The following is a 25,359-nucleotide window of genomic DNA, read 5'->3' on the forward strand; positions in this document are numbered from 1 at the left end:
CCATTTTTCTGAGAGGAAACTAAAGCTCAGGGAAGGGAAATAATTTGCTCAAGTTCCACAGCACAGAAGTAGCTTGTGCTATCTAGCTGGAGAGTCTACACTCAAGGAGGGGGATTTCCTCTCCTCTGGACCCAGCAGAAGACAGCAGCCTTGATGCACCAGAGGTCACGTGGCATGTACGAGGCCCCCCCATCTCTCAGCTTAGAGTGCTTGAGACCACTGTTCTGGAGCCAGACTTTGCCTCGATTCTGGCTCTATCACTTATCAGCTGTGTGATCTTGGTCGAATCACTTAACCTCTCTGAGCCTCAGTTTCCTCATCTTTACAGATATAGCAAATACCTATTAAGTGCTTGCTACGTGCTGCCCACTGTGTTAGGTGCTGGTGATACAGTGGTGGACAGGACAGATAAGAAACTCACATTTTGCAGAGGTGACAGATAATGACCAAGCACACAGACAAGTGGGGAAAAACATCACAAATTGTGATGAGATCTATGAAGGTAACAAAGAGCTAAGACAGAGGATACCTGGGGGCCCCTCCTTTAGAAAGAGTAGTCATAGAGGGCTTCTTGGAGGCGGTGACATGAAGGTGAGAGCCAGATGAAGAGAAGGGGCCAGCCCTGTGAAGTTCAGAGGGAGAGCAAGTCAGGCAGGGGGAATGGGAAGTGCAAAGGCCCTGAGGTGGGAACAAGGATGACTGTTTCAGGGGCTGTAAGAAGGCCACTGTGGAGAATGGGGATAATAGTGCCTGCCCCAAAGGGCTGATGAGATGATGTATGCAAACCTCTTAGCCAAGTGGCTGGCACATAGTAGGTCCACAGTAAATGTTGTTTCTCTTTCCTTATTGTGTTGGTGGCTGTCCCCGCACCCCCGCCCTCACCTCAACCCTAGCCCAGACCTGAGGGGAAGGGAAGGAGGGGATGGCTGGTGGAGGAAAGGTCTTCCTGTTGCAGAAGGCGGAGGACTTGCAGTGGGGTGGTCCCCTCTCTGGGGCCTGAGGCTCAGGGTCCTGTGGTTGGGACTGCAGGTGGGGGAGGGCACCTCTGGATGGTGTGGCTGTTCCTCCTGGAAGCCCCAGCCGCTGGACGTGAGGTTCTGAACCTGCTCACTGTCCTCTGGCCCTCTCCCGCCCCTCTTCCCTCTTCTCTCTGGTCCCGGGAAGCCGGAGAATCTGTTGCTGGCCTCCAAGCTCAAGGGCGCCGCAGTGAAGCTGGCGGACTTTGGCCTGGCCATTGAGGTGGAGGGGGAGCAGCAGGCGTGGTTCGGTGAGTGGGGCACCGGTGGCAGGGGATGGGGGGCCGGTCTGGTGTGGAAATGTCAGTCTCTAGGAACCCTCTGCCCAAGGTGGGGCTGGCTGGAGACAGCTGTCGCACCAGCCAGGGCTCAGGGAACAGAAGTCCCACCCCACCCAGCCTCTGGGTCCGTGGGTATTGCCCATCCTATCTCCCAGGGGCCAGGCACAGGGACATGGTTATCATTCAAACAGCCCACAGCTTCTTCACAGGCACACATGCCCTCGCTGTGGGCCAGGGGCTCCCTTGGGTTCCCCTAACAGCCTGGGCAAAGGAGATTATTACCCTGATTTTACAGACGAGGAACAGAGGCCAAAAAACTTGGAAAAGATCTGGGGAGATTAAAAGGGGAAGAGCCAGGACCGAAGCTCAGATGACCCAGTGTGCGCTGAGATTTTGGCATCATTGACTCCTTTCCACCACGTGGGGACACTCTAGTGGACACTACTGATCAGTGGTTAAGAACCAGAGCTCTGGGTTCACATCCCGACTCTGCTGCTTACGAGCTGTGTGACTTTGGGAAAGGCATTTCGCCTCTCTGAGCCTTCATTTCCACCTCGGAAAAAAGGAGACAATGAAAGAATGCTCTTCAGGGCTGCGTGAGGATTAAATGAGGTCGGGCATAGAAAGTGCGCAGCCCTGCTTAGCACTCACACTCTGTACATAGGAACTATTCTTACGATTACCTGTTCAAGCACTTTGAGTATCTGTTGTTTCAGTTGATTCTCACAACAACACTGGGAGGTATGTAAGATAGGAATCCCTACCCTTGATAGATGAGGAAACTGAGGCGTAGAAGGAAAAGAGGCCTCCCCAAGGGACTTAGGGCGAAGCCAGAGTCAGGGACAGAGCTGCCACCCCAGGACCAGCTCCTACAAGGAGCGTGGAGTGGGCAAGGGTTCAGCTCAGCCTGGAATGACACGGCGAGGACGTTTCATCGAGTCCACCAGCAATTGCTTGGTAGTGGCTGCTGGGAGGGTTGTGCTAAGAGTTTGTGATGCTGAGCTGGGACTCGGTGGGAAGAGCTCTGGGACTGATCAGTGGCTTCTGCTGATGGTTCTGGAGTGGGGGTGGTGACAGGTGTACTAGGTGCTTGTCCACCCTGGTCTAGCGCTGTTACTGGCTTACCAGGCCCGCTCTGGGCGACGGGGCGTTTCCCCATCTCCAGGGCAACCCATATCCCTCTTCCAGCAGGTTCTTGCTCCAGGTTACTTACCACCCTCTGTGTGTGTGTCTTCCTGTCTGTGTGTCTGGGGAGCAGGGTTCGCAGGGACACCTGGATACCTCTCCCCAGAAGTGCTGCGGAAGGACCCTTACGGGAAGCCAGTGGATCTGTGGGCCTGTGGTGAGTCCATCCCAAGGCCCCTTCATCCCCCCGGCCGCCTGCAGCTCTGGTGTCCTCTCTCTCCTTTCCCATCACTCCCGCCCATTGCTCCTCCTCGCAGCAGGCTAAAGGATGTCCTGGTCCTCTCCCCAGGGGTCATCCTGTACATCTTGCTGGTTGGGTACCCCCCGTTCTGGGATGAAGACCAGCACCGTCTGTACCAACAGATCAAAGCCGGAGCCTATGATGTGAGTGTCTCTCCTGTCTCCAGCCTCCCTGTCATCCCCAGGCCCCTTCCCATGAAAGCCAATGCCCAGTGAGGTCAGAGACCCGGTGATGCTTCCCGCCTGCCCCCCCAGCCCACTTAGGCCTCCCTGCCACTCTCTAGTTGTGGGGTGATTGACGGGGGAGCTTGAGGACTGACTGGGGCCAGGCGAGGAGCTGGCCATGCCTAACGGGTGGGGCCTCTTAGTGATGGGATTGAGCCCGTGGGGCCCCAGAGGGCAGAAGTGGCACCAAAGTGGGGGAGAGCTGGGGGCACAGGCTCCAGGAGCCAGGTTCTCTCTCTCTCTTTCTTCCCTTCTATATTTACACAGATATATTTAATATCTACAAGTAGTAATAATAGCTGACACTTATATAGCACTCTTCTAAATGCTTTCTATGTATTATTACAGTTAATCCTCACACCAATCTATGACGCAGGTACTGTTGTTATCCCTGATTTACAGACGGGGAAGCTGAGGCACAGAGAGGTTGCATGACTGCCAGGATCACACAGCTGAGAAATGGTGGAGCTAGGATTTGAACCCAGGCAGTCTGATTCCACTGTCCCTGCTTCTAACTGCCAAGCTATACTGCTTTTCTATACACTGTCAAGCTGTGTGCCACGTGGTTAATATCGCATTTAATCTTCTTCGCTAGGGACAGCTCGAGGGGTCACGTGGCTTGCCCAAGGTCACATGGCTCAGGAGGCAGAGCCAGGACTCGAACTCAGCCTTCTGATTCTGAAGTCTGGGCTGTACCTACTGGCCCCTCTGCCCTCCAGATAGGGCACAGCTTCAGAATAGCAGAGGGAGGCCTCCTTTCCCTCCAGCTGGTGTTCTGGTTTGTCCTGGGATCAGGGGACCTGCCCCAACTCCTCCTGGTTGTGGATGCCCGAGTGGATGGGCAGTAGGACCCCTGCCTGCTCCCCTGCCAGTCAGGGGCTGGGGGATCGCAGGGGTGGCCTGGCGTAGGCTGGGCAAACCTGGCCCCTCTGCCCCTTCCAGTTCCCATCACCAGAATGGGATACCGTCACTCCAGAAGCCAAGGATCTGATCAATAAGATGCTGACTATCAACCCGTCCAAACGTATCACGGCCGCCGAGGCGCTCAAGCACCCATGGATCTCGGTGAGCTGGCCTCAGCCAGGCCCTTCCCAGAGCCCTCCAGACCTAAGGGTTAAGGCCGGCACGGAATCCTGTTCCTGACCCCCGTGGGGCCAAGGGGGCTTAATCCGAGATATATTGACCCTGCTGTTGCTCTGAGGGGACAGTGGAAATGGGAGGTGTTCTGGGTCGGCATCATGACTAGGGGTGCTACTGGCATTGAATGTCTGGTGCCAGGAATGCTGATCACCTGCAATGTTGACGACATCCCCTGGAACAATGAGGGGGAATTGTTCCCCCCAAGATGCCAATCACATTCACGAGACGCCCTGTGAGGGGTCCTTGGGTAGGCCTGCCGTCGGCTCACTGGCCGCTCCCCCTCTTCCTCCAGCACCGGTCCACCGTGGCCTCCTGCATGCACAGACAGGAGACCGTGGACTGCCTGAAGAAGTTCAACGCCAGGAGAAAACTGAAGGTAACAGGTCCTCGCCCTCCACGCCCCCGGGACGCGGGAGTAGCTTGGCCTGCGTCTCCACAGCGGCCAAGAGCCCTGCTTACTAGCTCTTTCCTTCACTGAGTCAACAAGCGTTTGTTGCCCCCCTACTGTCTGGGCTGGGCAGCGAGCAGTGGAGAGGACAGACAATAACCAGGACATTACGGGGCAGTGGTGAGTGTTTGTGACCGCACGCCTGGAGGCTGTGGGAGCACATGGCAGGGCTGTGAACCAGGTCTGGAAGGACCAGGGAGGGATCTCGGAAGCCTTCGTGGGCAAATGGCATTTAAGCCGAAACCCTGAAGGAGAAGCAGGTATTTGCAGTGTAGGGTCAGCGGGCAGATGTTCCAGATGGAGAAAAGCCTGTGCAGAAGTCTGCAAGCGTGAGCCTGACCCTGCAGGGGACTGCAAGTGTTTTGGCGTGGCTGGGCAGAGGGTTCAGGGGGTGATGTGTGACTGGGCAGGACACCATGGTGGGGTGGAGGCCCCAGCTGCTGAGCCCTGGAGAGGAATGACCAAGAGACCCGGATGGGGTCACGGCCCTGAGGAAGCCACAGTGGGACCCAGGTGGGCCCTGAGCTGCTGGCCTCTCAGCAGGTCCTATGTGTTCTCGGGGCCCTAACAGCTCCTGACCTAGGCCTTGCCAGGGACCCCGTGAGCAGGTAGAAAGAGCAGCCAAGCAGCTCCAGCCGGTCAGAACAGAGAAGCCATCAGCATGCTGAGTGACGGATGCTGAGGCCCTGGCTCGTTCAGTAACTCCTCATCCACTGCTCCTGGGCCTGGCGTGGTGGCTCAGGATGGAGACATGGGCCAAGGGGACGGTGGCCAGCCTGTTGCCAAGAGAACTGAGTCCCAACTCTACCCCTCAGTGGGAGCTGTCATGGAGGAAGTCTCAAAATGTTGGAATCAGGGATTCTAAAAAATAATGGACCGTCAGATTCAGAGAGCATCCAAATTAGACAGCCTCAGCACCAGAAGGGCATGTCCCCTAGCCCCTTGTTGACAGAAGAGAGTTTTTCCATGTTAATCCTCCAGGATCCTGAGCCCAGGAACCACGGAGGGATGAACTAGTGTTGGAGCTGGGGGCCTGGGGCAGAGGGCAGAGAGGGGGAGGGGCCGCGGGGGCGCAGGGTCTACTGTCCTTGCCCAGGCAGGAAACTTCCTTGGCCTTTAGGAGCCCCCGCTGACAGGTGTCCCCAAGCCCTTCCACCAGCTCTGGCCAGACCAGTGGAACCTATTAATATCTGTTCATAGGATGGCCCTGTCCCCGGAGCTGTGCCAGCTAAGACCTATCTCACCCCCACTTCTCCAGGGAGGCAGGGGTGGTCCCTGGGCTGTGGGTTGAGGGACAAATGGAGGAGCGGGCACAGAAGGCCTTGGCTTTGTGTCTGACTGGAGCCCCTGCCTCTCCTTGCCCACTCCCCTCCCATTTCTCTGTCTCTCCTCTCCCCGGTCACCTCCGGCCTCCTCTCCCCCACCCTCCCTCCGCTTCTCTGTTGCAGGGGGCCATCCTCACCACTATGCTGGCCACCAGGAACTTCTCTGGTAGGTGGTGGGATCTCAAAGTCCCAAAAGCATCCTGCAGGAGGTGGGGACATTGCTGTGTCAGATATCTGGGTACCCTCAGACCAGGAGCCTGGGGAGAATGGGGGCCGCAGAAGATCCCGTCACTGAGGGCTTATCTCTCCTGACACAAACCTGCACCCAGAAGTGGCGAAAGGTGAAAGATCAGCAAGCCAAGGGCCCACCAGGAAGGGTTAGAGGTTTGGTCTGTCTCCCCCACTTCACAGCCCTGCTGGGGTTCTCCGGCTGGGCCGGCTGGAGGGGAAGGCCTCCCGAATGCTGGGGTACAGGTCCGGAGGGACTGAGCCAGGCCCAGGGAGTAGCAATAGGCCCATTTCCCACCGTTACTGGAGCCCTGTGCTGAGTGGTTCCCGTGCTTTTGCTCAGGTGGCCTTCGTGACAAGGCGGTGGGGGCTCTGGCCATGCCCATTTTCTGGATGAGGGAACGGAAGCTCAGGGCAGGGACTGACTGGCCCCAGGCCGCACTGCCGGAGGGCGGCGGAGCCTGTGCTCTCAGCTGGGTTTGAGCAACCCCAGAGCAAGCGCCCTTAACCAGCTGGGTCACCGGGGAGGCCAGGGCAGGAGCCGTTGGCCTCGGCCAAAGCCAGGCTGGTCAAGGCAAGGAGGGCCCGGCGACTTGCAGCATGTAGTCCTGAAGAGAGGATGGGAAGGGATTGGTGTCAGAGCTCAGGGAGAAGCTCCCCTTGGCAGGATGGAGCATGCTGGGGTCAGCCCCACTAGAGGCTCGGCTCTGGGCCGCCCAGGGTGGCTGACAGGCAGCCCAGCAGATACAGCAAAACTCACCTGAGGGGCCTCCTGACCGGGGCTGGGGCCAGCCAGAGAGGGCTGCTGTGGACACGTGGCCGGCCCCACAGCTAGGGGTCGGCTCTGGGGAGCTACAGCCCTGGCTTCTCTCAGAGGGTCCACCAGCCCGTTTAACCAGCTGGACTAATGAGACCCAGAGGTGGGAAAACCCTAGAACTTCAGATTTGGGCATTCTCCACGGCCTTGAACTGCCTTCGCACTCTCTCCCCAGACAAGGATCCCGCAGTTCTTCAAACTGAAAGATGAGCCACCCAGACAGTCAGAGTCTTTTTTTAACAACTGAAGCACCCCTAGAGAACTCTAGCCCAGAGCTCATAAAATGGTGCGCAGGGGTCAGTTCCCGTCTCCCGATGTACTTGCGGAGCCAGTGGTATTTTAAAAAATATTTCTGGAAAGACTTTCCAGCACTTAAAAACCAGGAGATTTCATAGACAAGCCAAGATTTCTGTCTTCTCCTGAAAATCAGAATATGTGGCCTCAAGAGACCCACAGTCCTGCTGTAGGGGGCTGGCGCTGAGAGGGGCCCCTTCGAGGCACGAGGGGCAAGCATGCCCCTGTCCTGCTGTGCACCCTAGTCCAGCCACAAAGCCCTTGGCGAATGGACAGCCATTCCTCTGGGCTTTGGGATCCAGAGGTACCCACCCCCCCACGCTCACTTTGCAAGAAGAAAACTTTGGACGAAAGCCTGGATGGGGTCATAGGTGGAAATGTGAGCGTGACCGGGAAGCTGAAGCAGCCACAAGCCCCATCCCTCTGAGCCTCTGGGGCATCGATGTCCTGTACTGCCCCTCCTCCACACTCACCCTCTCCAGGCCACCAGGAGAAGGACTTACAGTGGCCACCATTTCCTGAGCATCTACGTCGTAGAGGGCAAGTGTGGTGCTAAGCACTTTATAGAGACTCTGTCTCATTTAACTTAAGGCATTTGCTTGAGGTCTGGAGCCGCTGGATGCCAGGCTGGGCAGGGCTGGGTATTCATGCCATTTCCTGGCTGATGCCCTCTCTAAGGGCTCTGGCCAGGAGGTGAGGAGGGAGGGAAAGGGGAATGACAGAAGTGGGGTCTCTCTGAGAGCTGTTGCTCTGCTTTTCCTGGCCACCAGGGACACAGCCAGCCCCAGCATGGGGCTCCAGAGTTTGAGGGTGGGGAGGCCTCTGCAGGGGATGGGTGTTCTGGCAAAGATGGGCCCCAGAGGGGGGCATCTGCTTCTTGTCACCGGCAAAACGCAGCTCGCAGCTGTCCAGAGTGAGTAGGCAGGGCTGACACATGACCTCTGCAGCAGCGTGGGGCTAAAATTAGAATGGGCTGGGGTGGGGAGGGAGCGTCCAGCCCCGGGCCAGGCAGCTGGGCCTCTGGGTTGGCTACCACCAGCACGGGTGGTGACTGGGTTCCAGAGGGAATCCCCAGGCTGAAACAGCAACCCCATGGTTCTGGGACGCGTTGGGCACCTCCCTCAACCCATGGGGCCAGAGGGTCACATTTGAGATTGCTGAGAACTGGGGGAGCCCAGGCCCACCTAGTGGGCACCGGCTTGCTGTGGAGGAAGGAGGAGCAGGAGGAGGAGGGCTCCCCCGATCGCTGAGCCGGCTCCGTGCCCTTCGGCTGCCCGTGGATGCTGCTCTTCCTCGCCCTGTGGGCCCTGGTGCCCTGCCTGGTATTGGTAACCCTCTACTTTCTCTCCTCCGCAGGAGGGAAGAGTGGAGGAAACAAGAAGAACGATGGTGTGAAGGTAAGCCCCCTGGGAGCCCAGCAGGGCCTGCCTCTGGCTGTGTTTCCGCCAGCAGGGCCCGGCTTTCAGGGCTGGGGCACGATGCAGGCCTTGCTGGTGGTGATCTGGGCAGATGTGGTCACCCGTGCAGCCGGGCGATCCCCAGACAGAGAGACCTGGCTTCGGTGCCCACCCACTCACCAGGATTGGTGGGGGCAGGTTGGGGAGGGGGAGGCTTGAAAGAGGGTGGGAGAGGCAGGTGGCCTGGGGTTGGGGTGGGCACAAAGAAAGGGGCAGGTCCGAAGGCGGTTTCTGTGGTTCTCCGGGACTGGAGGACTTGTGAGCGAGAGGATGCAAGGAAGGGACAGACATAATCGTGAGGGGTGACCTCCTCCTTCCCGAGTGTGGCCTGGCTGGAGTGGACCCCTGACCCAATGTGCACCCCAGTCCAACCCACAAAGTCTGCGGAGGATGGACAGCCATTCCTCTCGGCTTTGGGATCCAGAGGTACCCCGCCCCCAAACCGAGGCCTGCTGGTTCAGTGCCAAGAATCCCCTCCTCCCCAGGCCTGCCCTCTGACCCCACCTCTGATGCCCGAGCTACTTCCCTCCACACCCCCCTGACCCCTCCTTCCCTCCTCTCTCTTCTCCCTCTGCTCTCTGGGGCCTGGTCCCCTGCTCTCTGCAGCTCCCTTCTCCCCTGCCACTGGCTCGCCTTGTGGGTTCTCCTCTCTTGAGACCCTGCCTTTTTCAGGGCCCCAGGGCTGGGCTGTGCCCAGCACACTGGAAGGTGTGGGACGCTGTCCAAACACAGCCAGCTAGGTGGGCTGGTGGCTTCATGGCTTCGTTTGTAGTGGCATTTACAGTCTCAGGCCGCTGGCTTTGGTCTGCCAGGGTCTGCGTGGGTGGGAATCTGGGCTGGCTATCCGAGGCCAGGAGTTGGGCCTCCTCTCTGTTCTTAGCCCTCTGGGGGCTTGAGTTTCCCCATAGGTACAATGGGTGAGGCGGGAGGGGTGTGGACTCCATGATTTCTAAGATTTCAGCTTTAAAAACAGACAAGCAAAAAAAAAAAAAAGCAACAAACCCTCTCTAATCATTTCTCTCCTCATCTTGGGTCCGTGAGCAATAGAGAATTATTCGGTTATCAGCCCAAGTCAGCGGTTTTCAAACTGAACTCCTTGGACCCCAAAGGTTCTGGGGAGGCACCCGTGGTGGCAGATAGGGTGCAATTAGAAAGGGGGAGTATGAGCAGAGGAGGCTGTGGGCTTCTTGTGCCCACTTCCACCAGGGCAGCTTGATGTAACCGCCGTGGCAGTGGTTCCGCGAGCTGGGGCGGGCTGAGCAGCTGGAGACCTCGGCTGGCTATGTGACTGCCCTGAGCCTGTGCTTCCTCATTCAAGCAATGGGAGCAAAAGAGGTTCCCCTCTTCCAGGGCTGTTTGTGAGCGTGACCTGAGACCAAGTGTGCTGAGTGCATAGCGCTGTGCTGGCGTGCGGGCCATGCTCAGGAGGTGCTCGTCAGTCTTATTATCTTTTCTGTTTCATATACTGGACTTTTGGGTGAGATGTCTCTTGAAAACAAAGTTTGAGCAGGAAGATATTTGGAAACCACAGGTTTAAAGCCAACCCGATTTATAAAGTTAACACGTGCCCATCCCAAATCCTGTCATGGAATCTAGAATTGAGTTTTGGCTCACCTGCTGTTTTGGGGTGCCCATAAGTCAAACCTCCTCTTCCCCAGTTTGAAAGGGTAATGGGGGGATATGCAGTGTGGGGCGGCCTGTTTTGGGGCACCTGGGCCCTTCTCTGGCCCTAGGGTGTAGACACTGGGGGTGCGGGGTTCCTGGGGAAAATCATATTTGGGGGATAGGGCAGAGGCACAAGCGCTGGTGGGCTGTGGCCCAGGTCACCGGAGGAGGAGGGGGCGGAGGGAGGGCTGCCCCAGTCTGCTTGACTCTCGGGTGTGGTCCTGGTAAAGGCGAAGAGCCACGGGGTGTGAGGTCAGGGCCTCCCTCAGGCCGGGTCTTGGGACGAAGCTCTAGTCTGGCTCCTCTCCGGGTCAGGCCAGGAGGTAGAGGCTGTCCGAGGGCAAGGACATCTCATGGCACGGTGGGCTCTGGCTGGTCTCTGCAGGGCTTTCCCATGGGCGCAGCTGAAGAAAGTGTGGCTGCTTCCTGCAGCACAGGACAGACCCTGAGTGATGTCCCAGGGTGGCCTGGGTGTGGATGAAGAGAAGCTCAAAGGCTATTCCTGGCCAGACTGACTCTCTGGGGCTCAGCCTCCTTCATTTCCTTGGGGTGAAGAAGCAGGAAGTGTGGCTGGAGGACAAGAGTAACCCAGGGGGCCGTGCCCAGGATCTGTGGAACCCAGCCTGCACCATGTTGCTCTGGGGGGCCTGTGATGTTTTTACTAGGAGTAAACTGGACCTCAAGTCACGAAGCCGTGGGTTTGCATCCGGGCCCCACGGTTCCCTCCCTTGGGGACCTAGGTCACCATTTCTGTCATCTGTGCTAGGGGACAATGATGGTTGTTTGTGGGGCTGGTGAGAGGCTCACACCAGAGGGGGCCTGAGGGAGGCGCATCACGTGTTCCTTTAACCAACACACTTCCAGTCAAAGCAGGGAAATTCGTGTTCTTCCTACAACCTGGTCCTGAGAGACAAACCACCAATTTGCTTTGGGGCTTCGCTGAAGAAGCAGTGATTGGTTCCAAGGCTGGAGGAAAAACTGGCCGGCCGCAGTTAGAGCTGTGACACGATACTGTACTTTATGGGCTTTTAAGGGCTTTTCAAGGCTGATTTTGACCACACTCCATTTCCACCATCCTCTAACCTTAGAACCGTGCTTCTACACGTGGTTCTAAGAGATGCGACTCTGCCCTTCCTGAGAGCCCTTGTGAATTACGGTCAGAGCAGGGTCATCATCAGCATCAACATCATTCGTGATTCAGGGAAACTGAGTCCTTCTATTACCAAGAAGCTTCCATTACCAAGAAGTGCTTCTATTACCAAGAACCCCTCCCAGCCACCCCTAGGCCCCAACTTCTCTGAGGAGGGGCCGATCGCTCCCACCCCTCAACCTCACTCACTGCTCCCTGTTGGTGTCCCATCCGTGCCGTCGTGACCTCTCTCTCCTATGTCCCATCCTGTCACTGTACGTCCGAATCTGATGCAGTCTCTGCTCTGTGTTCCCTCCTCGTGTCCCACCTGGAACCTCCTGGACCCACACTGCTCCTCAGGTTTCTGCTGACAGCCGAGCTGTGTGGGTCTGTCCCCTCCCACACATACTGTGCCTGGCCCAGCTCCAGCCAGGAGTGAGGCTGACACTAGGAGGAGAGGGGAAGAGAGGAGGAGAGGGAAGGAGGGGCTGACTGCAGGCTGCTGGCTGTGGAAGTCACACTGTTTGACCCAGCTGGGGCAGACGCAGGGGCTGTGGGCATTTACACTGGACATGCCCAGTGAGCCACTCTGCCATGTCTGTGGAGGCTCTGGATGGAGGGCACAGGATCTTAGGCCCCTGACATTCAGAGGCTCCTGGATCCTGGAGTCAGAATGCCCAGAATTAGACCCAAGGACCCTCAGAGGATATCCAGTGCCTCCCCCTGGCAAAGGCCTACCCTGTGGGCATCTCAAGTCCCTCCTGTGCTCCCCCCACAGTGCAGTGAGGAGAGAGGCCTCCTGGCCTCTGGGCCGTGAGCGCGTCCAGGAAGGACGAGCCTTTGAGGAGCGGTCAGGCTGCGGGTGCCTGGAGACCCGGACAGCGGAGAGAGCCTGTACTTAGGGGTTCCAGCCTCCGCTCAGCTATTGGCTACCTGAGAGACCTTGGGGGGGTCACTGCCCATCTCTGGGCCCCAGGTTCTCATCTGTGCAATGCAAGTGTCAGCCTTGACCTGCAACCTTCTACGAATGTGAGTCTGTAAGACTCCTGGCTTAGAGCCAAGAGAAGACGATCTACGTTTGTCCTCTCTTTCCTTCTCCTGGTTCCACGGCCAGTGATACAGGGGAAGCTACAAATCCCCCAAAAGCTAGAATAGGCTGAATGGCAGAGCCCTGAGGCTCAAATTCTGGGCTCACCTGTCTGTCTGGCTGTGCCTCAGTTTCTCTAGCAGCATAAAGGAGCTAAACAGACCAGTCACTGAAGCTGTGAACACAAGCAGGATTTCAAAGGCCACTTAGAGGACTGGTTCCCACCCCCAGGCCTGCTGTGGAATCACCTAGGAGATTGTTTAGAATGGAGATGCCCAGGGCCCGCCCCAGACCCAGTTACCAAACTGCTTGGAGGGGGCCTGGTTACTTGTATTTTTAACAAATTTCCCAAGTGACTATGATACCCAACCAAACCAGGAGTGGGGTCCTTGCAGCAGAGATGCAGGGCGAGTCTAGGAGGAGACACTGGGCCTCATCTCTAGACCTAGCGCCCTTTTATCCTTCAAGAGCTTTGGATTCTGGAGGCCTTAGGCAACCGGCATCCAAGACCCAGGGATTGCTCCCCCCATCAGAGCCTGGCGTAGAGGGAGCCCTGGTCCATGGGAGGCTTGGCCTGGAGCTTGGTGGTTGAATTGGCGAGACCCAGGCAGCTGTGCATGAGGCCCCAGGACTTCAGGCTGAGAGAGGACTGGCCCGGCCAGGCCAGCTGTTGCTGGTCGCCCTGACTCCTTGCCCCGAAGCGATGCAGGCAAGGGACCACAGAGGATGACCCTGAGGCCCATCCTCCTTCCAAACCTCCCCTGTTGTTCGTTCCTCTGCTCCCTGCCGTTTTCACGCTGTGTCTTTTCCTGTCCCATCTCTTCTCCTTGTTTTTCCAGAAAAGAAAGTCCAGTTCCAGCGTTCAGTTAATGGTGAGTGTCTGCCGTCTCCCAGACGCCGGTAAATGCTGGGCCTCGAACCCTCGCTCCTGCCTCCCTCCTGCAGGCTGCACTGGGAACCCGGGGCGGGGAGAGGGTGCTCAGGGCGTGCTTGGTACGTGTGCCTCGTGTGACAATGTGTGTGTTGTGTGTGTGTGTTGTTTGCGTGTTTCTGTTGACACCTCAACTTCATGGCCCAGACCAGCAGCCTGACGGTAGCCCTTAGACCTCCCTCCAGTGCGGAGGGCGATCTGAATCCCGTCCCATGTCCAGTCCTTGGCTTCTCGCTTCTCCCCACCCTCTGCTCTGGAACTCATCTCAGGGCTTGGTTTGTACCAGTTGCGGCGAGGGGGGGCGTGATTTGGCCAAAGCAGTGGGCACCGCGGAGGCCCCTCTTGAGCTTCTGCAAGGCTACCCAGGGCCCGCCGGTGGCAGAGGAGCCTGCAGCCCCTGCCTCTGTCTAGGGGTTCCAGTGGTGGCATGGTGGCCCACGTCCCTCTTCTTCTGATTCCACTGCTGTCTCCTCAGTTGTGTGGTTTTTCTGCCCCTGAAAAGCCCACCCTCTCTCACACTGGCCCTCCCTCTCTCTCTCTCTTCCTCTCCTGCCAGTGTGTGTATTCCTTCCCCATTCTGTGGCCGCCGTAGGCCTCTCTGCTCCCCCGCACCCCCTCTTCGCTCCCTCGAGCAGTCAGGGCCCAGGAGCCCCTCCCAGCCCCTCCAGAAAGGCCAGGGTTCTCCTCGCATCCACCCCTTCCTCCACAGCCCCGCCATCAGCCACCTGCTTAGCTGGGCCCTTCCCTTCCTTAGGCTTGGAAGTCTGACAGGGTTTTCAGTGCAGCATCTGGATGGCAGAGCCGGTGAGGCTGACAGAAACCGAGCCACAGCATCGGGCCACTGGGGCAGCCCCCGGCTGGCCGCGCCTTGTCTCGCCCGCCTGGCAGGCCTCACCGCCTCCCCTGTTCTCTTTGGCAGGAATCTTCAGAGAGCACCAACACCACCATTGAAGATGAAGACACCAAAGGTAGGGGGCGCCTTGCCTTCAGTGTCTGGGCCCCCTGGGCCTCCTGGCAGGCCCCGTTCACTGACAGCTCCCAGCCTAGAAGGGCCCTGGTGCCAACCTTCTGTCCCACTCTTCTACACAGAGCCTCGCTGTGGCTTCTTACAGACTGGGTGCGCTGCGGGCGCTGTTTCTCGGGTGGGGTACTCAGCCCCCTAGAGGTATACAGGTGGACGTTTTGTATTTTAGAGGTTATGTATTTACTTCAATACATATCAGAAAAAATTGATTTAACATACTCAAGTCATATATGTACAGTTAGTGGTATAGATTTTCCTTTTGAAGTGTTTTTGAATTTTTTTAAGTGAGTTGATTTTTGAAACAGGAAGTAGTAATGGTAAAGGAAGAGAAAGCAAAAATTCAGGAAGTTCAATTGACTAGAGTATGGGGAACGCGGCCTAAGAGCACCCCAAAATGCAGGGGCCACAGTAGGCAGTGGCAAGCAGTCCTCAAAAACTCTCGGGTGGACGAGGGGGCAAACCCCCAGGTAACTGTGATCAGACAGGAACAGAGGAAATAACAAGGACAGTAATAGGAATCCCAGCTGCCTTTTATGGAATGCTTGCTATGTGCTAGACTGTTCCAAGGGCTTTATATTCCCCTGAGCTTCACAACAACCCTCTGAGGTGGGTGCAGAGGTTAACCCCATTCTCCAGCCTAGGAAACAGAAGCGCAAACTGGCCCCAGGTCGCATAACCTGTAAGCGTAGTTAGAATTTGAACCAAGGCAGCGTGGCTCCAGGGCCTGGCCCGGAACCACCACCCCGGAGGCCTCGGTGAGTGGAAAACATGTGTGGAGCTTGGAGGAGGCAGGACGCAGCGCTGACGTCTGCTGAGGGGACACTAAGTCCTTGGATGAGTTGGCGACGTTCTGCTGTTCTGCCTGCACCCAGGACAGGGAGACCGGAGAGCGCAGGGGTTCCCACACTCAGGCGTGTGTCCGAGACGCCTGGGAGCCTACAAAGACCCTGTCGACCTGGAGAGAGCTCAGCTGTACCAGTTTAGATATTTCTCAGAAGCTTGGGTAATTTGCCTCTAAAAGAATACAAAGATGGGAAAAGAGCATTTTATTATGTAGTAAATATTTCCACGAGATTGCCATCCAGGCTCTAAGGCCGTTTTGACACACTGAGCACCCTGGCTGCCTCCTGACTCTGCCAGGATGCCCTGGACGATGGGCCCCACCCTGTGTGTGTCTCTCTCTGGTCCTTCCCGGCTTGGGGGGGGTTGGTGGTCACTATCACCATAGCCTGGCACTAGGGCCTTGTCTCTCTTCTGCGATGGCACGAGTGACAAGCTTTAAAATACATTGTCTTGAAGAAGAATTCCCTGTTAGCATCAGGTCAACATTCTAAGTCCCTCAAGTATGATTTTCTAACCACATTCCTGGCCCTGGCTCTGTGGATTTCGATTCCATGGGTCTGTGGTGAACTGAGACCTGGCATTTCTAAGATAGTCCCCATATCAGAGGCTCGCTGTCCCAATGGTAAGACTGGGATTTGAGGAGACTTGTTGTGGCCTCATACTCCTGGTCTCAGAGCAGACAGGGACCGTGGAGGTGAGCTGGCTCTGTGCTTCTTCACTAGAAGCCATTTTGCTGGGTGACCTTGGACAACTTACTCAACCTCTCTCAGCCTCAGCTTCCTTAACAATAAAGAGGCAATGATAACAGTACCGACTTCAGACGATTGCTGTGTAGATGAAATGAGAAGCTGCGTGTTAAGTGCTTACACAGTGTTTGCACATGGTAACTCTTTAATAAATCTTATTTTCTTCTTTTTAAATTGGAGCTTGGGGTTGAATGACAGGAAGCCACATGACATTTTCTTGGAGCATCAATTTTACTCAAAGATTATTTTAAGGCAAATATTTATATGTTAAGCAGACAGGGAAATATTTGGAATAGAATGCAAAATTTGTATGCACTATTAATGTAAAATGGGAGCCGTCAAAGACATTTTCCACCTGGGTGATGGCTCTGGGCCCCACATTTACAATCTTTACCCTCTAGAGAGATCTCGAGGGATGGGAAAACTTGTGAAGTTTTGGATTTTAGTTCACCTATGCTCCTTTTACAGAGGAAAATCTGAGGCCCAGAGAGGAGAAAGGGCACATCCGCTTTATTAACGGCAGAACGGGGACCGTGTTCCCTGCCTCAGTTTCCCCCCATGTAAAAGGTCATGTCTGATGGAAGATGTGCTGACTCAGCCAGGAGCTTCTCCCATATGTGGCAGGAGAGAAGAGCCCCGTGCCTCCCCCAGCTTCTCCAGGGCTCAGACAAAGTTTCCAGAGAACCATTTTCTGGTGTTAATTTGTTAAGTCTTCTTACTAAGTGAGAATAGCAGCTGGTGGGGTGGATTCTGACCTAACGTTAAAGTTAATTAGACATGTCATCCTCCTGGGAACATTTTCCCCTGAGCAAAGAAAGGGTCATTAATATTTCAGAGCACCCCGGGCTTAATGCACAGGGCTCTCGCCCTCCAAGCTTCACTGGACTCTGCCAGGCTTCCTCCCCGCCCCCCTGCCTCCTCCCGGTCAGCTACATGAAAAATTAATTTCCTCTCCAGCCCAAGGAGCTGCCTCAGAATCTCGGCAGAGGCATTCTGGAAATATCAGTCAGGAATGCTGCCCCCACGTCAGCCTTGTCCTGCTGTGTGACCTTGAGAGAGTACCTGAACCTCTCTGGGGCCTCAGCTTTCCCATCTGTAGAGGAGCACCCCTAGATTGTCTGGGTGAGCACCTGGCAGATGGGAAATGCCAGAGGTTGCTACTGAGCAGCCACTGGATGAACCCCTCGCACAGCAATGGGGCTGCTGTGGGCCTGCGAGGGGCCCAGAACCAGAGTGAATTTCTCAGACTGAAGGAGCACCAACTCTCAGATCTTCCATCCCAGCGAATGTAGCTGGGGAGAGTCCTGCCCACTAGGCTTTGACTGTTGGCAAACTCAGTGTCCTGAGTGGCACAGACAAGTTAGGCAGTGTCTCAGGCTGCGTTAATGGAGGTGTGTGGGATTGTGTGCTCACACTCTGGGAGGCATCCAGGCAGCTCAAGGACCCTTGGAGAGTGATGGTCAGCTTGAGTCAGATCCTGCAAACCACACCCTGGAGGCCTTCAGCCTGAGAAGAGAAGAGTGAGGGGTGGGGGGGCATGCAGACAGGGAAACATTTGGAATAGAATGCAAAATTTGTATGCACTATTAATGTAAAATGGGAGCCGTCAAAGACATTTGCAGAGCAGAGCTCTCATTGCTGGGCCCAGATGGCAGAAAGGGAACCAGAATCATAACTAGGAGCGTTCAGGCAGACAGATTTCAACTTGAAAGGAGGCAGGGGCAAATGGTGAGAGCTGTCCGACCGTGCAGTCGGTTGCCCAGCAGGCTGCAGGCCCCAAAGTTCCAACCCGGACCGAACAGTCACATCTTCAGCTGCTGGGAGCATCCCTGCCTGAGCTGGAGGTCAGAGGCTGTTCTCAGGAGGAACTTCCCGTTCAGAGATTTGCCGATGATAATAATCACAGCCCTTATTTAGGGAGCACTCGGAACTGCTCTAAATGCTTTACATAATGCATCATTATTTACATAAACGAGTTGCTATAAAGAGCTTGGAACGGGCTGGTTCTTACTGAGGACCATATATGTCTTAGCTATTTCTATTGATATATTCTTAACTCACTTAATCCTCAGAACCACCCTATGAGGTAAATACTATTAGTAGCTCCATTATACATATGGGGAAACCGAGTCATGGGGCAGTACCTTGCCCAAGGTCACACAGTTATTAAATAGCAGAGCCAGGAGCCAATCTCAGGCAGCCTGGCTAGAGAATCTAGGCCCTTGTCGCTTTGCTAGCCTCTCTGAGATGCAGTGAGAAGCAGCCCACAGGAGACAGACTCCTGGAATTTCAAGCTGGAAGGGTTCTTAAAGGCCATGCAGAGAAGGCCAGGGAGGTAGCACAGGTCCCAAGGCCCGCCATGAGCAGGTGGACTCGCTCTGGGCCGTCATGCTGATCCCAGGTGGGAGCACTGGAATGAGGTGTCCCCTGGCAGGGGTGGGTTCCTCCCATCCTCGGTCTCCAGCTTCCAGAGGGCAGAGTTGAGCAGGATGCTGGGTTCTCTTATTTTCTTTTTTTCTTAGAGACAGAGGCCACCAGGCCACTTGGGCAATTCCAAGGAACAGGGCAAAGACAGAGCTCCAGTCCCTGGTTGGTGCCATATAATCATTCATTCGTTCATGCTGCCTCTGCCCCAGTCCTAGGCAAGACCCCAGAGAGAGAGGGGTGACAACCCCTGAGTGGCCCGGCAGAGCTCGTGGTCTAGGATGGGCTCATTCCCAGCCCTGGTGATTCTTAGTGGAGCCAGGAGAGAAAGAATTGGTCGTTCAATGTGGTGACTGACATTGTAGAGGATAATTGCCATGTCTGCTGAGCACCCACCATGTGCCAAGAGCTGTACGGGGCATGGGTCCCACCCTGCACGGTGTGTGGTGGGGGAGAGTGGTGGGCTTCGGGGCTGCAAACACTGGTTGGGGCGGTTTCTCGGCCAGGGCAGACTATTCAACCCTTCACCTTCCGTTTGCTCATCTCTGACGCGAAAGTGATGATCACCTGCTGTTGTGCTGTGAGGCTCCAAGATTCTGCAGGTTACACACACAGCACAAGGCCCGGCCCACTCACTCATTCAGTCCTGAGTGCCTGGGTGCCAGGCCTGTTCTGGGCTCCAGGGGTCCAGCCAGCCAAGGTCAGCCACGGCCCTGCCAACAGGGAGCTCATCTCTGAGCTGGGGAAGAGACAAGCACACGGGCCCAGCACGTCTGGGAGCATGTTGGTTGCAGGGATCCTGTGGAAAAGGCCCTGGGCTGGGAGCCAAACTCTGTACCCCATATGTTCTGTGTCCTCGGGCGAGTCACAACCCCCTACTGGGCCTCAGTTTCCCCAGTAATTTGATAAGGAGGCTGAGTCCCGGTCTCCAAGGGTTCTTCCATCCTGGATGTTCTGTGATTCTGTGTCCTCTGGGCCTGCAGTCAGCACCCTGGCATGAGACCGGGTGGGGTGGCACAGGGAGTGGTGAGTAAAGGGGCCAGGATAGGGCCTCAGCCAGGCGTGGTCTGTCTCCCCCACCCTAGACTAGGAAATGGGCAACGTGTCCATTGACATCATCTGAGGCTGCTCCCTAGCCAATGAGCCAACCAGGTTTGAAGCTAAGCTTGAGCCTGGGGGTGGAGGGGAAGAGGGTCTGACTCAGACTCAAATTCCTTTATCATTTAGGATGTGTCAGACGGGGGAAACTGGCCCTGCTTACCTCCCAGGGTGTCTGTCCGGAGCGCAGGGGGCAACTGTGTGGGAGGATGCAGGAGATGGCACTTACAATGTGTACCCACCATGTGCCAGGCTTTGGTCCAAGGGCTTTGTGCACAGCATCTCGTGCCCTGAGAGATCTCCATCTGACAGCCCAGGAAACACCTTGTGGTCCATGGCTGCACAGCTTGGAAGGACCTGGGCTGGAATTTAGGTGATGTCTGTCTGGTACCGAAGTCTGGGTTCTTTCCATGACATGTTCAGCACTGAATGAATGAGAGGTGATAATGTCATCATTACAGAGAGGAAAACTGGGGCTCAGGACATCACGCGTCTAATAAGAAAACTGATATCTCACTCTCTACGGGAAAGACCGGCTGTTCATGGTGTTTCAGTGGCGGACAGGGGAGGACGAGCCTCCATAACTAGGATTCATTGCCCCTAGAAAGTTCTGGAACAGCTCAGTGCCTGATTTCTACACATACCCAAATGGAGCAGAAAGCTCACCCAGACCTAAGGGATGAGTGAGCCCTAAGACCTTCCTTGGTGGCCCCAGTTTGGGCCACGGGGGAGCCCCTGGCTCATGGCTGCTAGTGACAACCGCCACAGTTGATCCTATTTTGGTTCGGGTGGCAAAGCAAGGTGATAGGGAAGCATATTTTGGAATCAAGACTTGGGTTCAAATCAGGCCTAGAGTCAGAGTATCCACTAGGCATGTTTTTTGGAGGAAAGGCTGCCGACTGAGACACTAGCTCTGCCCCTTGTAGTTAAGGGAGTTCACACACCTTTCCCATCCCTCTGGGCCTCAGTTTCTTCTTCTGAAATGGGAGTAAAGATACCACCTCCCGGGGACAATGTGAGGACAAATGAGACGATACAGATGAGGCCCTCGGGTCCCGCACAGGGTCCGGCACGTGATGAGGACTCAGGAAACGGTAGCTGGTTCTCCATCACTGTTACTATTCCTGTTATTTCTCTGTGTCCCCTCCTGCCTACAGTGCGGAAACAGGAAATTATAAAAGTGACAGAGCAGCTGATTGAAGCCATAAGCAATGGAGATTTTGAGTCCTACACGTGAGTCGCCGGGCCCCTTCTGCATGTCCCGCCTAGGTGGTTGTCCAGTGGGGCTGAAGGCTAACCTCGGCAGTCCACGTCTCTGACCCTCATTCACTCGCTCTGCATGTGCTGTGAATCAGACTGCACTCGTGCTTCTGCTCTGCATCCGGACTCTGCTTTGATTAAGCTCTCTGTTGACAGCACCTCTGTCTATCTCGGTCCTGCTCCATCCTCCTCACGTGCTGTTCCCCAGGAGGAACGGCAACAAACTCCTATGCTTCCCCCAGAAAGAGGGGGTGGGCTCCACCACAGGATGGGGCTCCTAGGAGATGAGCTGGGAAGAAGGGAGGGAAGCAGGCCCTCAGCCCTGCCGTGTGGGCCTGGGTCCTCACGCTGGACCTCCCTTGGACCTCTGACCTCCGACGGGTGGTGGGGGACAGGAATCCTTAGGGTGTGTACCTCCAGTGAGCGGGGTTGAACAAAAGAACCTCAAGGCGGAAATTCGACTCCTCTGGGGAATAAGGCAGCTGCACAAAAGAACATAAAATGAAACAGCGGTGTGAGCCGTCCCCACATCCCTGGACCAGCCGTTGGGGGCGACTGGGTGTGCGCAGGCTGAGCTGGAGCGCCCCCTGGTGGCCACCCATCCCTTCGCGGTCTGGCCGGGAAGCAGGCCCTCAGCCCACCCTCAGTTGGCCCCAGGGAGAGTGCCAATTCTGGGCTGAGGCCTCAACGTCTTGGCCAGGGCTGACAAGGCTGGGCCTCGAGACCCCACAATGCCTTTTGGTGGACAAAAGCTGCCGACTAAGGCTGAATGAGCCTTGCCTGTTGGGTTTAGGTGAGGTGGGAACAACCTGGCCGGAGTTTGCCCCTTGGGCAGCCTGTTCCCGGTTTCCGCTGTGCCCAGGAGCTGCAGGGTGTCTCCTAGGACTTGGCAGGCCAGGTGCATTCTACTTGTGGGAGGGTTTCTGCAGGGGTGGCAATGCTCCAGCAATCTACTGGTGTCTCTGGAGGAACAAGGACCTTGGGAGGTGCAAGTGTGAGACCGAGGCTGCATGCATATGCATGTGTGCATACACTTGTCCACGCGTGCACATTTGTGACTGTGTGCACAAGGGGTGTGCCCAGGTGTGTGTGCATATGTGCACCTGGGTGTTGCATAAAAGCATGGGAATGCGCTATTGAACAGGTCTTGCAGCTGGTCCTAGAAGGAGTCACGTCAGCCATGGGAGAGCCCGAGACTGGCTTTGGAAGGACACAGGGAGGGAGAGAAAGGGAGGTGGCTCCTGTGGACTCCACACCCCACAGTGCCCTTCCTGGGGACCCCCTCCCACCTCTGGGATGTTACCTCCTCTAGCATCTGCAGCCTGCTATATGTTCTGACTCCTTGCCATGACCTCTGGGGCCCGTGGTGCCCTGAGTCTGACCCTCCCCTGGATAAGCCCCTTTGTCTCACTGAGCCTCGGTTTCCCCACATGTACAATGGCGTTGGAACAGATGGTTTCTGAGTCCCTTCGTAGGCAGGGACACCCAGAGACCTCCTGGAGAGGGGCTTCTCCAGTGGGGGTGCTCCCTCTCCTGGACACTCAGAGCTCAGACCCCCAGCCTTGAGGGATTCTGGGGCTAGAAGGGTCCTGAGCATCCTGTATGGTCTGAGCACAGCCCCCCAGACTCTGCCTAGTCCATCTGGAGAATCTGAGGTCCTGAATGGAGAAGTGAGTCGTCTGGGGTCACACAGACAGGAAGTCAGGGCAGAGCAGGGGTGGAGCGCCCAGCACATCCCATGGTATCCGGCTTGGATGATGCTGGGCCTGATGCCCGGTGTCTCCAGTTCTTCCTCAGGTTGGGATCTTTGCTTGTCCTGGGGCATCTCCTGTCCCTGGCTTCATTGTCATTGTCCACAGGGGTCCATGCTGTGCCACAGAAGATCCCAGAGACCTGGGGATGGGGGCGACAATTTTTTCCTTCTCCCACCTGGCTGTCAGGGTCTCAGAAGACTGAGACCTGGAAGGGAGCACGGAGCTGAAAAGATACAGCTGAGGGCCTCCTCGACACGCTCTGTGTCCCTTCCTCCCAGGCATTACTTCAAGGAATTTCGTCTTACAGAAGAAGAAACTGAGGCTCACCGTGAGGGTTGCTGCTGACCATAGGGCACCTTTGTTTAAAGTAGCAAAATGCTCCCCTCCAGGGACATAGCTGCTTGGCAAGCAGAAGTCACCCCCACAAGAAGACAAATTAGGAAAAGCCCCTCTGGATCTGCTGTGCTGGGCAGGGGGTGTGATTTGGAGAGTAGCGTCCAGGCTGGATTATTCCCTCTGGCGCCTTAGCGCAGTGCACAGCTCTGCACCACTGTTCATGGTGCTCTTGCTTAGGGAGGTTAAGCCCCTTGCTGCGGTCTCATAACCAGTAGGTGGCAGAGTCAGACTCCCACTCAGGTTTCCCAGTTCTCAGTGGCACCAACCCATCAGCAATGCCCCATACTGTTCAGCTGCAAGCCCTTCCCATCCGCCAACCTCACTGATCCCGTGAGGTGGGTGCAATTGCTCCGATTTCACAGGCTCCCCCTCCCGGGGCCCAGGCCCCCGGAATTAGAGAGTAGTCCCGAGAGGCCACCCCAGCCCCTCTTTCCTCTGACTTCCTCCCCCTAGGAAGATGTGTGACCCTGGGATGACGGCCTTTGAACCCGAGGCTCTGGGGAACCTGGTCGAGGGCCTGGACTTCCATCGATTCTATTTTGAAAACCGTGAGCAATCCCTTCTCTCTGGGGTGCCTGTTGTCTGCTCTGGTTCCATGTCCTGCCAGATGGCACAGCAGGGTGACGGGCAGGGCCCCCGGGGTGGCTCAGGAGCCAGAGAAGAGGAAGATCCCATGTGGACAGGGGTGGGTACCATCTTAGTTCCCTCTCCTAACCCTGGCCCCTCCGACTGCCAGCTGTCTCCTGTCACTGGGCATGGGGACCTGGGATGAATGTGACAAGTCCTCCCAGCCCTCTCCTGCCCATGACCGTGGGAGGGCCTTTATTACCATTTTACAAATAAGAGGGCCTTCCTACGGGGCCACACACCCAAGTCACAGTCATCTTAATGCCTGGGGCCACCCCAGTTGCCCAGCTGGTCACAAGCTGGCTCGTGAGTCGTTATGCAAGTGCCCCCTGCGGGCGGGCAGTCTGGGGAAGAGGAGAGGACCCGAGCTCACACTGCTGTGCCCCTGTCTGTTTGTCTAGGTCCTGTCTGTGTGTCTGTCCTTTGGGTCTCTCCTCTGCAGGAGAGACCCTGGCAGCTTTGCAAGCAGGGGCTGTCAGGGGGCCGAGGCTGGGCCTGACCTGGGGTGCTTTCGGCCTGTGTCTGTGTCTCATCTTGGCCGGGGGTCAAACAGGGACCAACCAAAGCACACACGGGTTAGAATCATGCAGCTCAGGACCCGGAGGAAGGCCCCGAGGGGTGGCATGTCCAGGGTCCCCCAAAGGGAAGGCATGTGCCACTGAGGCTGCACAAGATGATTTCTGGTGCTTGTGGGCACCACTTGAAACAGCGTTGGTTCACACAGGGAGCAAGTTGGTCCCTTTCTGAATTCTCTTTCACTAGGTCTGGCTCCGTCAAAGGGAAGGCTCAGTTGGGTGCTAGCCTGTCCTTAACACCTCTTGAGCACTTTCGAAGTCCCCTCTTGGTCAGAGAATGGGCAGTCTCAGGCTCAGACCCCTCGCAGACAAGAGCATGGAGCTAGGATTACGTAGCTTTATTTCAGTTTCACTGGACTCATTATTAAAACTGTATTCTGTGACACTGGTTGTTCATTAATCATGGTGCTAGAAAGTTTTCTTTTAAAATAAATTTGGATAAATTAATAAACTGCATCAATTTAAGGGAATATTTTAATGAAGTAGGTACAGGTGGCACTTGTAGATGGTAAAAATAAAGGCGGTTTTTAAGTGACTGAAGTGGGATCTAGTCAAAGTCTTCATTACACAGAAGGGGAAACTGAGGCCCAGAGAGGGGAAGTGACTTGTTCAAAGGAACCCAGGAAGTCGGTGGCAGAGCCTGGTCCTGACTCACTCCAGCGCCCCTTCCCTTCCCTGTGCCGCTCCCCATCTGCACATTCGTGGCCCCCAGCTGGGTACTCCTCTCCTGCCTGCACCCAATCTGACCGAATCTTAGAGAGCACAGGGGCTCAAGAGCAGCCCAAAAAGCTGTGAAGAAGGAAGTTGCTTTTTCCATTGACAAATCAAACTCTGATTCTCCATGGCTAGCAATGGAGGTTGAATTCTCATGTGAAGAGAGATGGATGGACCCAAGGGTCCCCATCCCCCTGGAGCTCCCTGGCTGATCGCTGCGGCCCCCTCTAAACTGGTCTGTCCTCTGGGGGCACTGGTTCCCCAGAGTGGACCCCTCAGTCCCCACAGAGCAGAGCAGAGACCAGGAGGGCTGGCTCTAAAGGCTCGGGGATGGCAAAAGGGAGACAGAGAGAAAAGCCAAGCCAGCCCTTGGCCTGCGTCCAGGCAGTGGCCCCATCATGACACCGGCCCCCTGGACTCTGAGCTTGAA

At 56.2% G+C, this 25,359-nt stretch overlaps 1 protein-coding gene across 2 annotated transcripts in view; it reads left to right on the top strand.

The window, feature by feature from the left end:
- CAMK2A (calcium/calmodulin dependent protein kinase II alpha) overlaps positions 1 to 25,359 on the top strand; it is a 61,933-nt gene that overhangs the window by 30,873 nt on the left and 5,701 nt on the right. The window contains exons 7-17 of one of the 2 annotated variants that reach the window (XM_005599297.4): positions 1,165 to 1,267; positions 2,556 to 2,639; positions 2,772 to 2,866; positions 3,890 to 4,012; positions 4,380 to 4,463; positions 5,984 to 6,026; positions 8,556 to 8,596; positions 13,377 to 13,409; positions 14,388 to 14,436; positions 20,761 to 20,836; positions 23,467 to 23,561. In XM_005599297.4, coding sequence (XP_005599354.1) covers positions 1,165 to 1,267; positions 2,556 to 2,639; positions 2,772 to 2,866; positions 3,890 to 4,012; positions 4,380 to 4,463; positions 5,984 to 6,026; positions 8,556 to 8,596; positions 13,377 to 13,409; positions 14,388 to 14,436; positions 20,761 to 20,836; positions 23,467 to 23,561 — 826 coding nt within the window. The remainder of the gene's footprint in view (positions 1 to 1,164; positions 1,268 to 2,555; positions 2,640 to 2,771; positions 2,867 to 3,889; positions 4,013 to 4,379; positions 4,464 to 5,983; positions 6,027 to 8,555; positions 8,597 to 13,376; positions 13,410 to 14,387; positions 14,437 to 20,760; positions 20,837 to 23,466; positions 23,562 to 25,359) is intronic. The other variant, XM_005599299.4, reaches the window with a different exon arrangement.

Source organism: Equus caballus, chromosome 14 (genome assembly GCF_041296265.1).
Source record: "Equus caballus isolate H_3958 breed thoroughbred chromosome 14, TB-T2T, whole genome shotgun sequence".
Classification (NCBI taxonomy): Eukaryota; Metazoa; Chordata; class Mammalia; order Perissodactyla; family Equidae; genus Equus; species Equus caballus.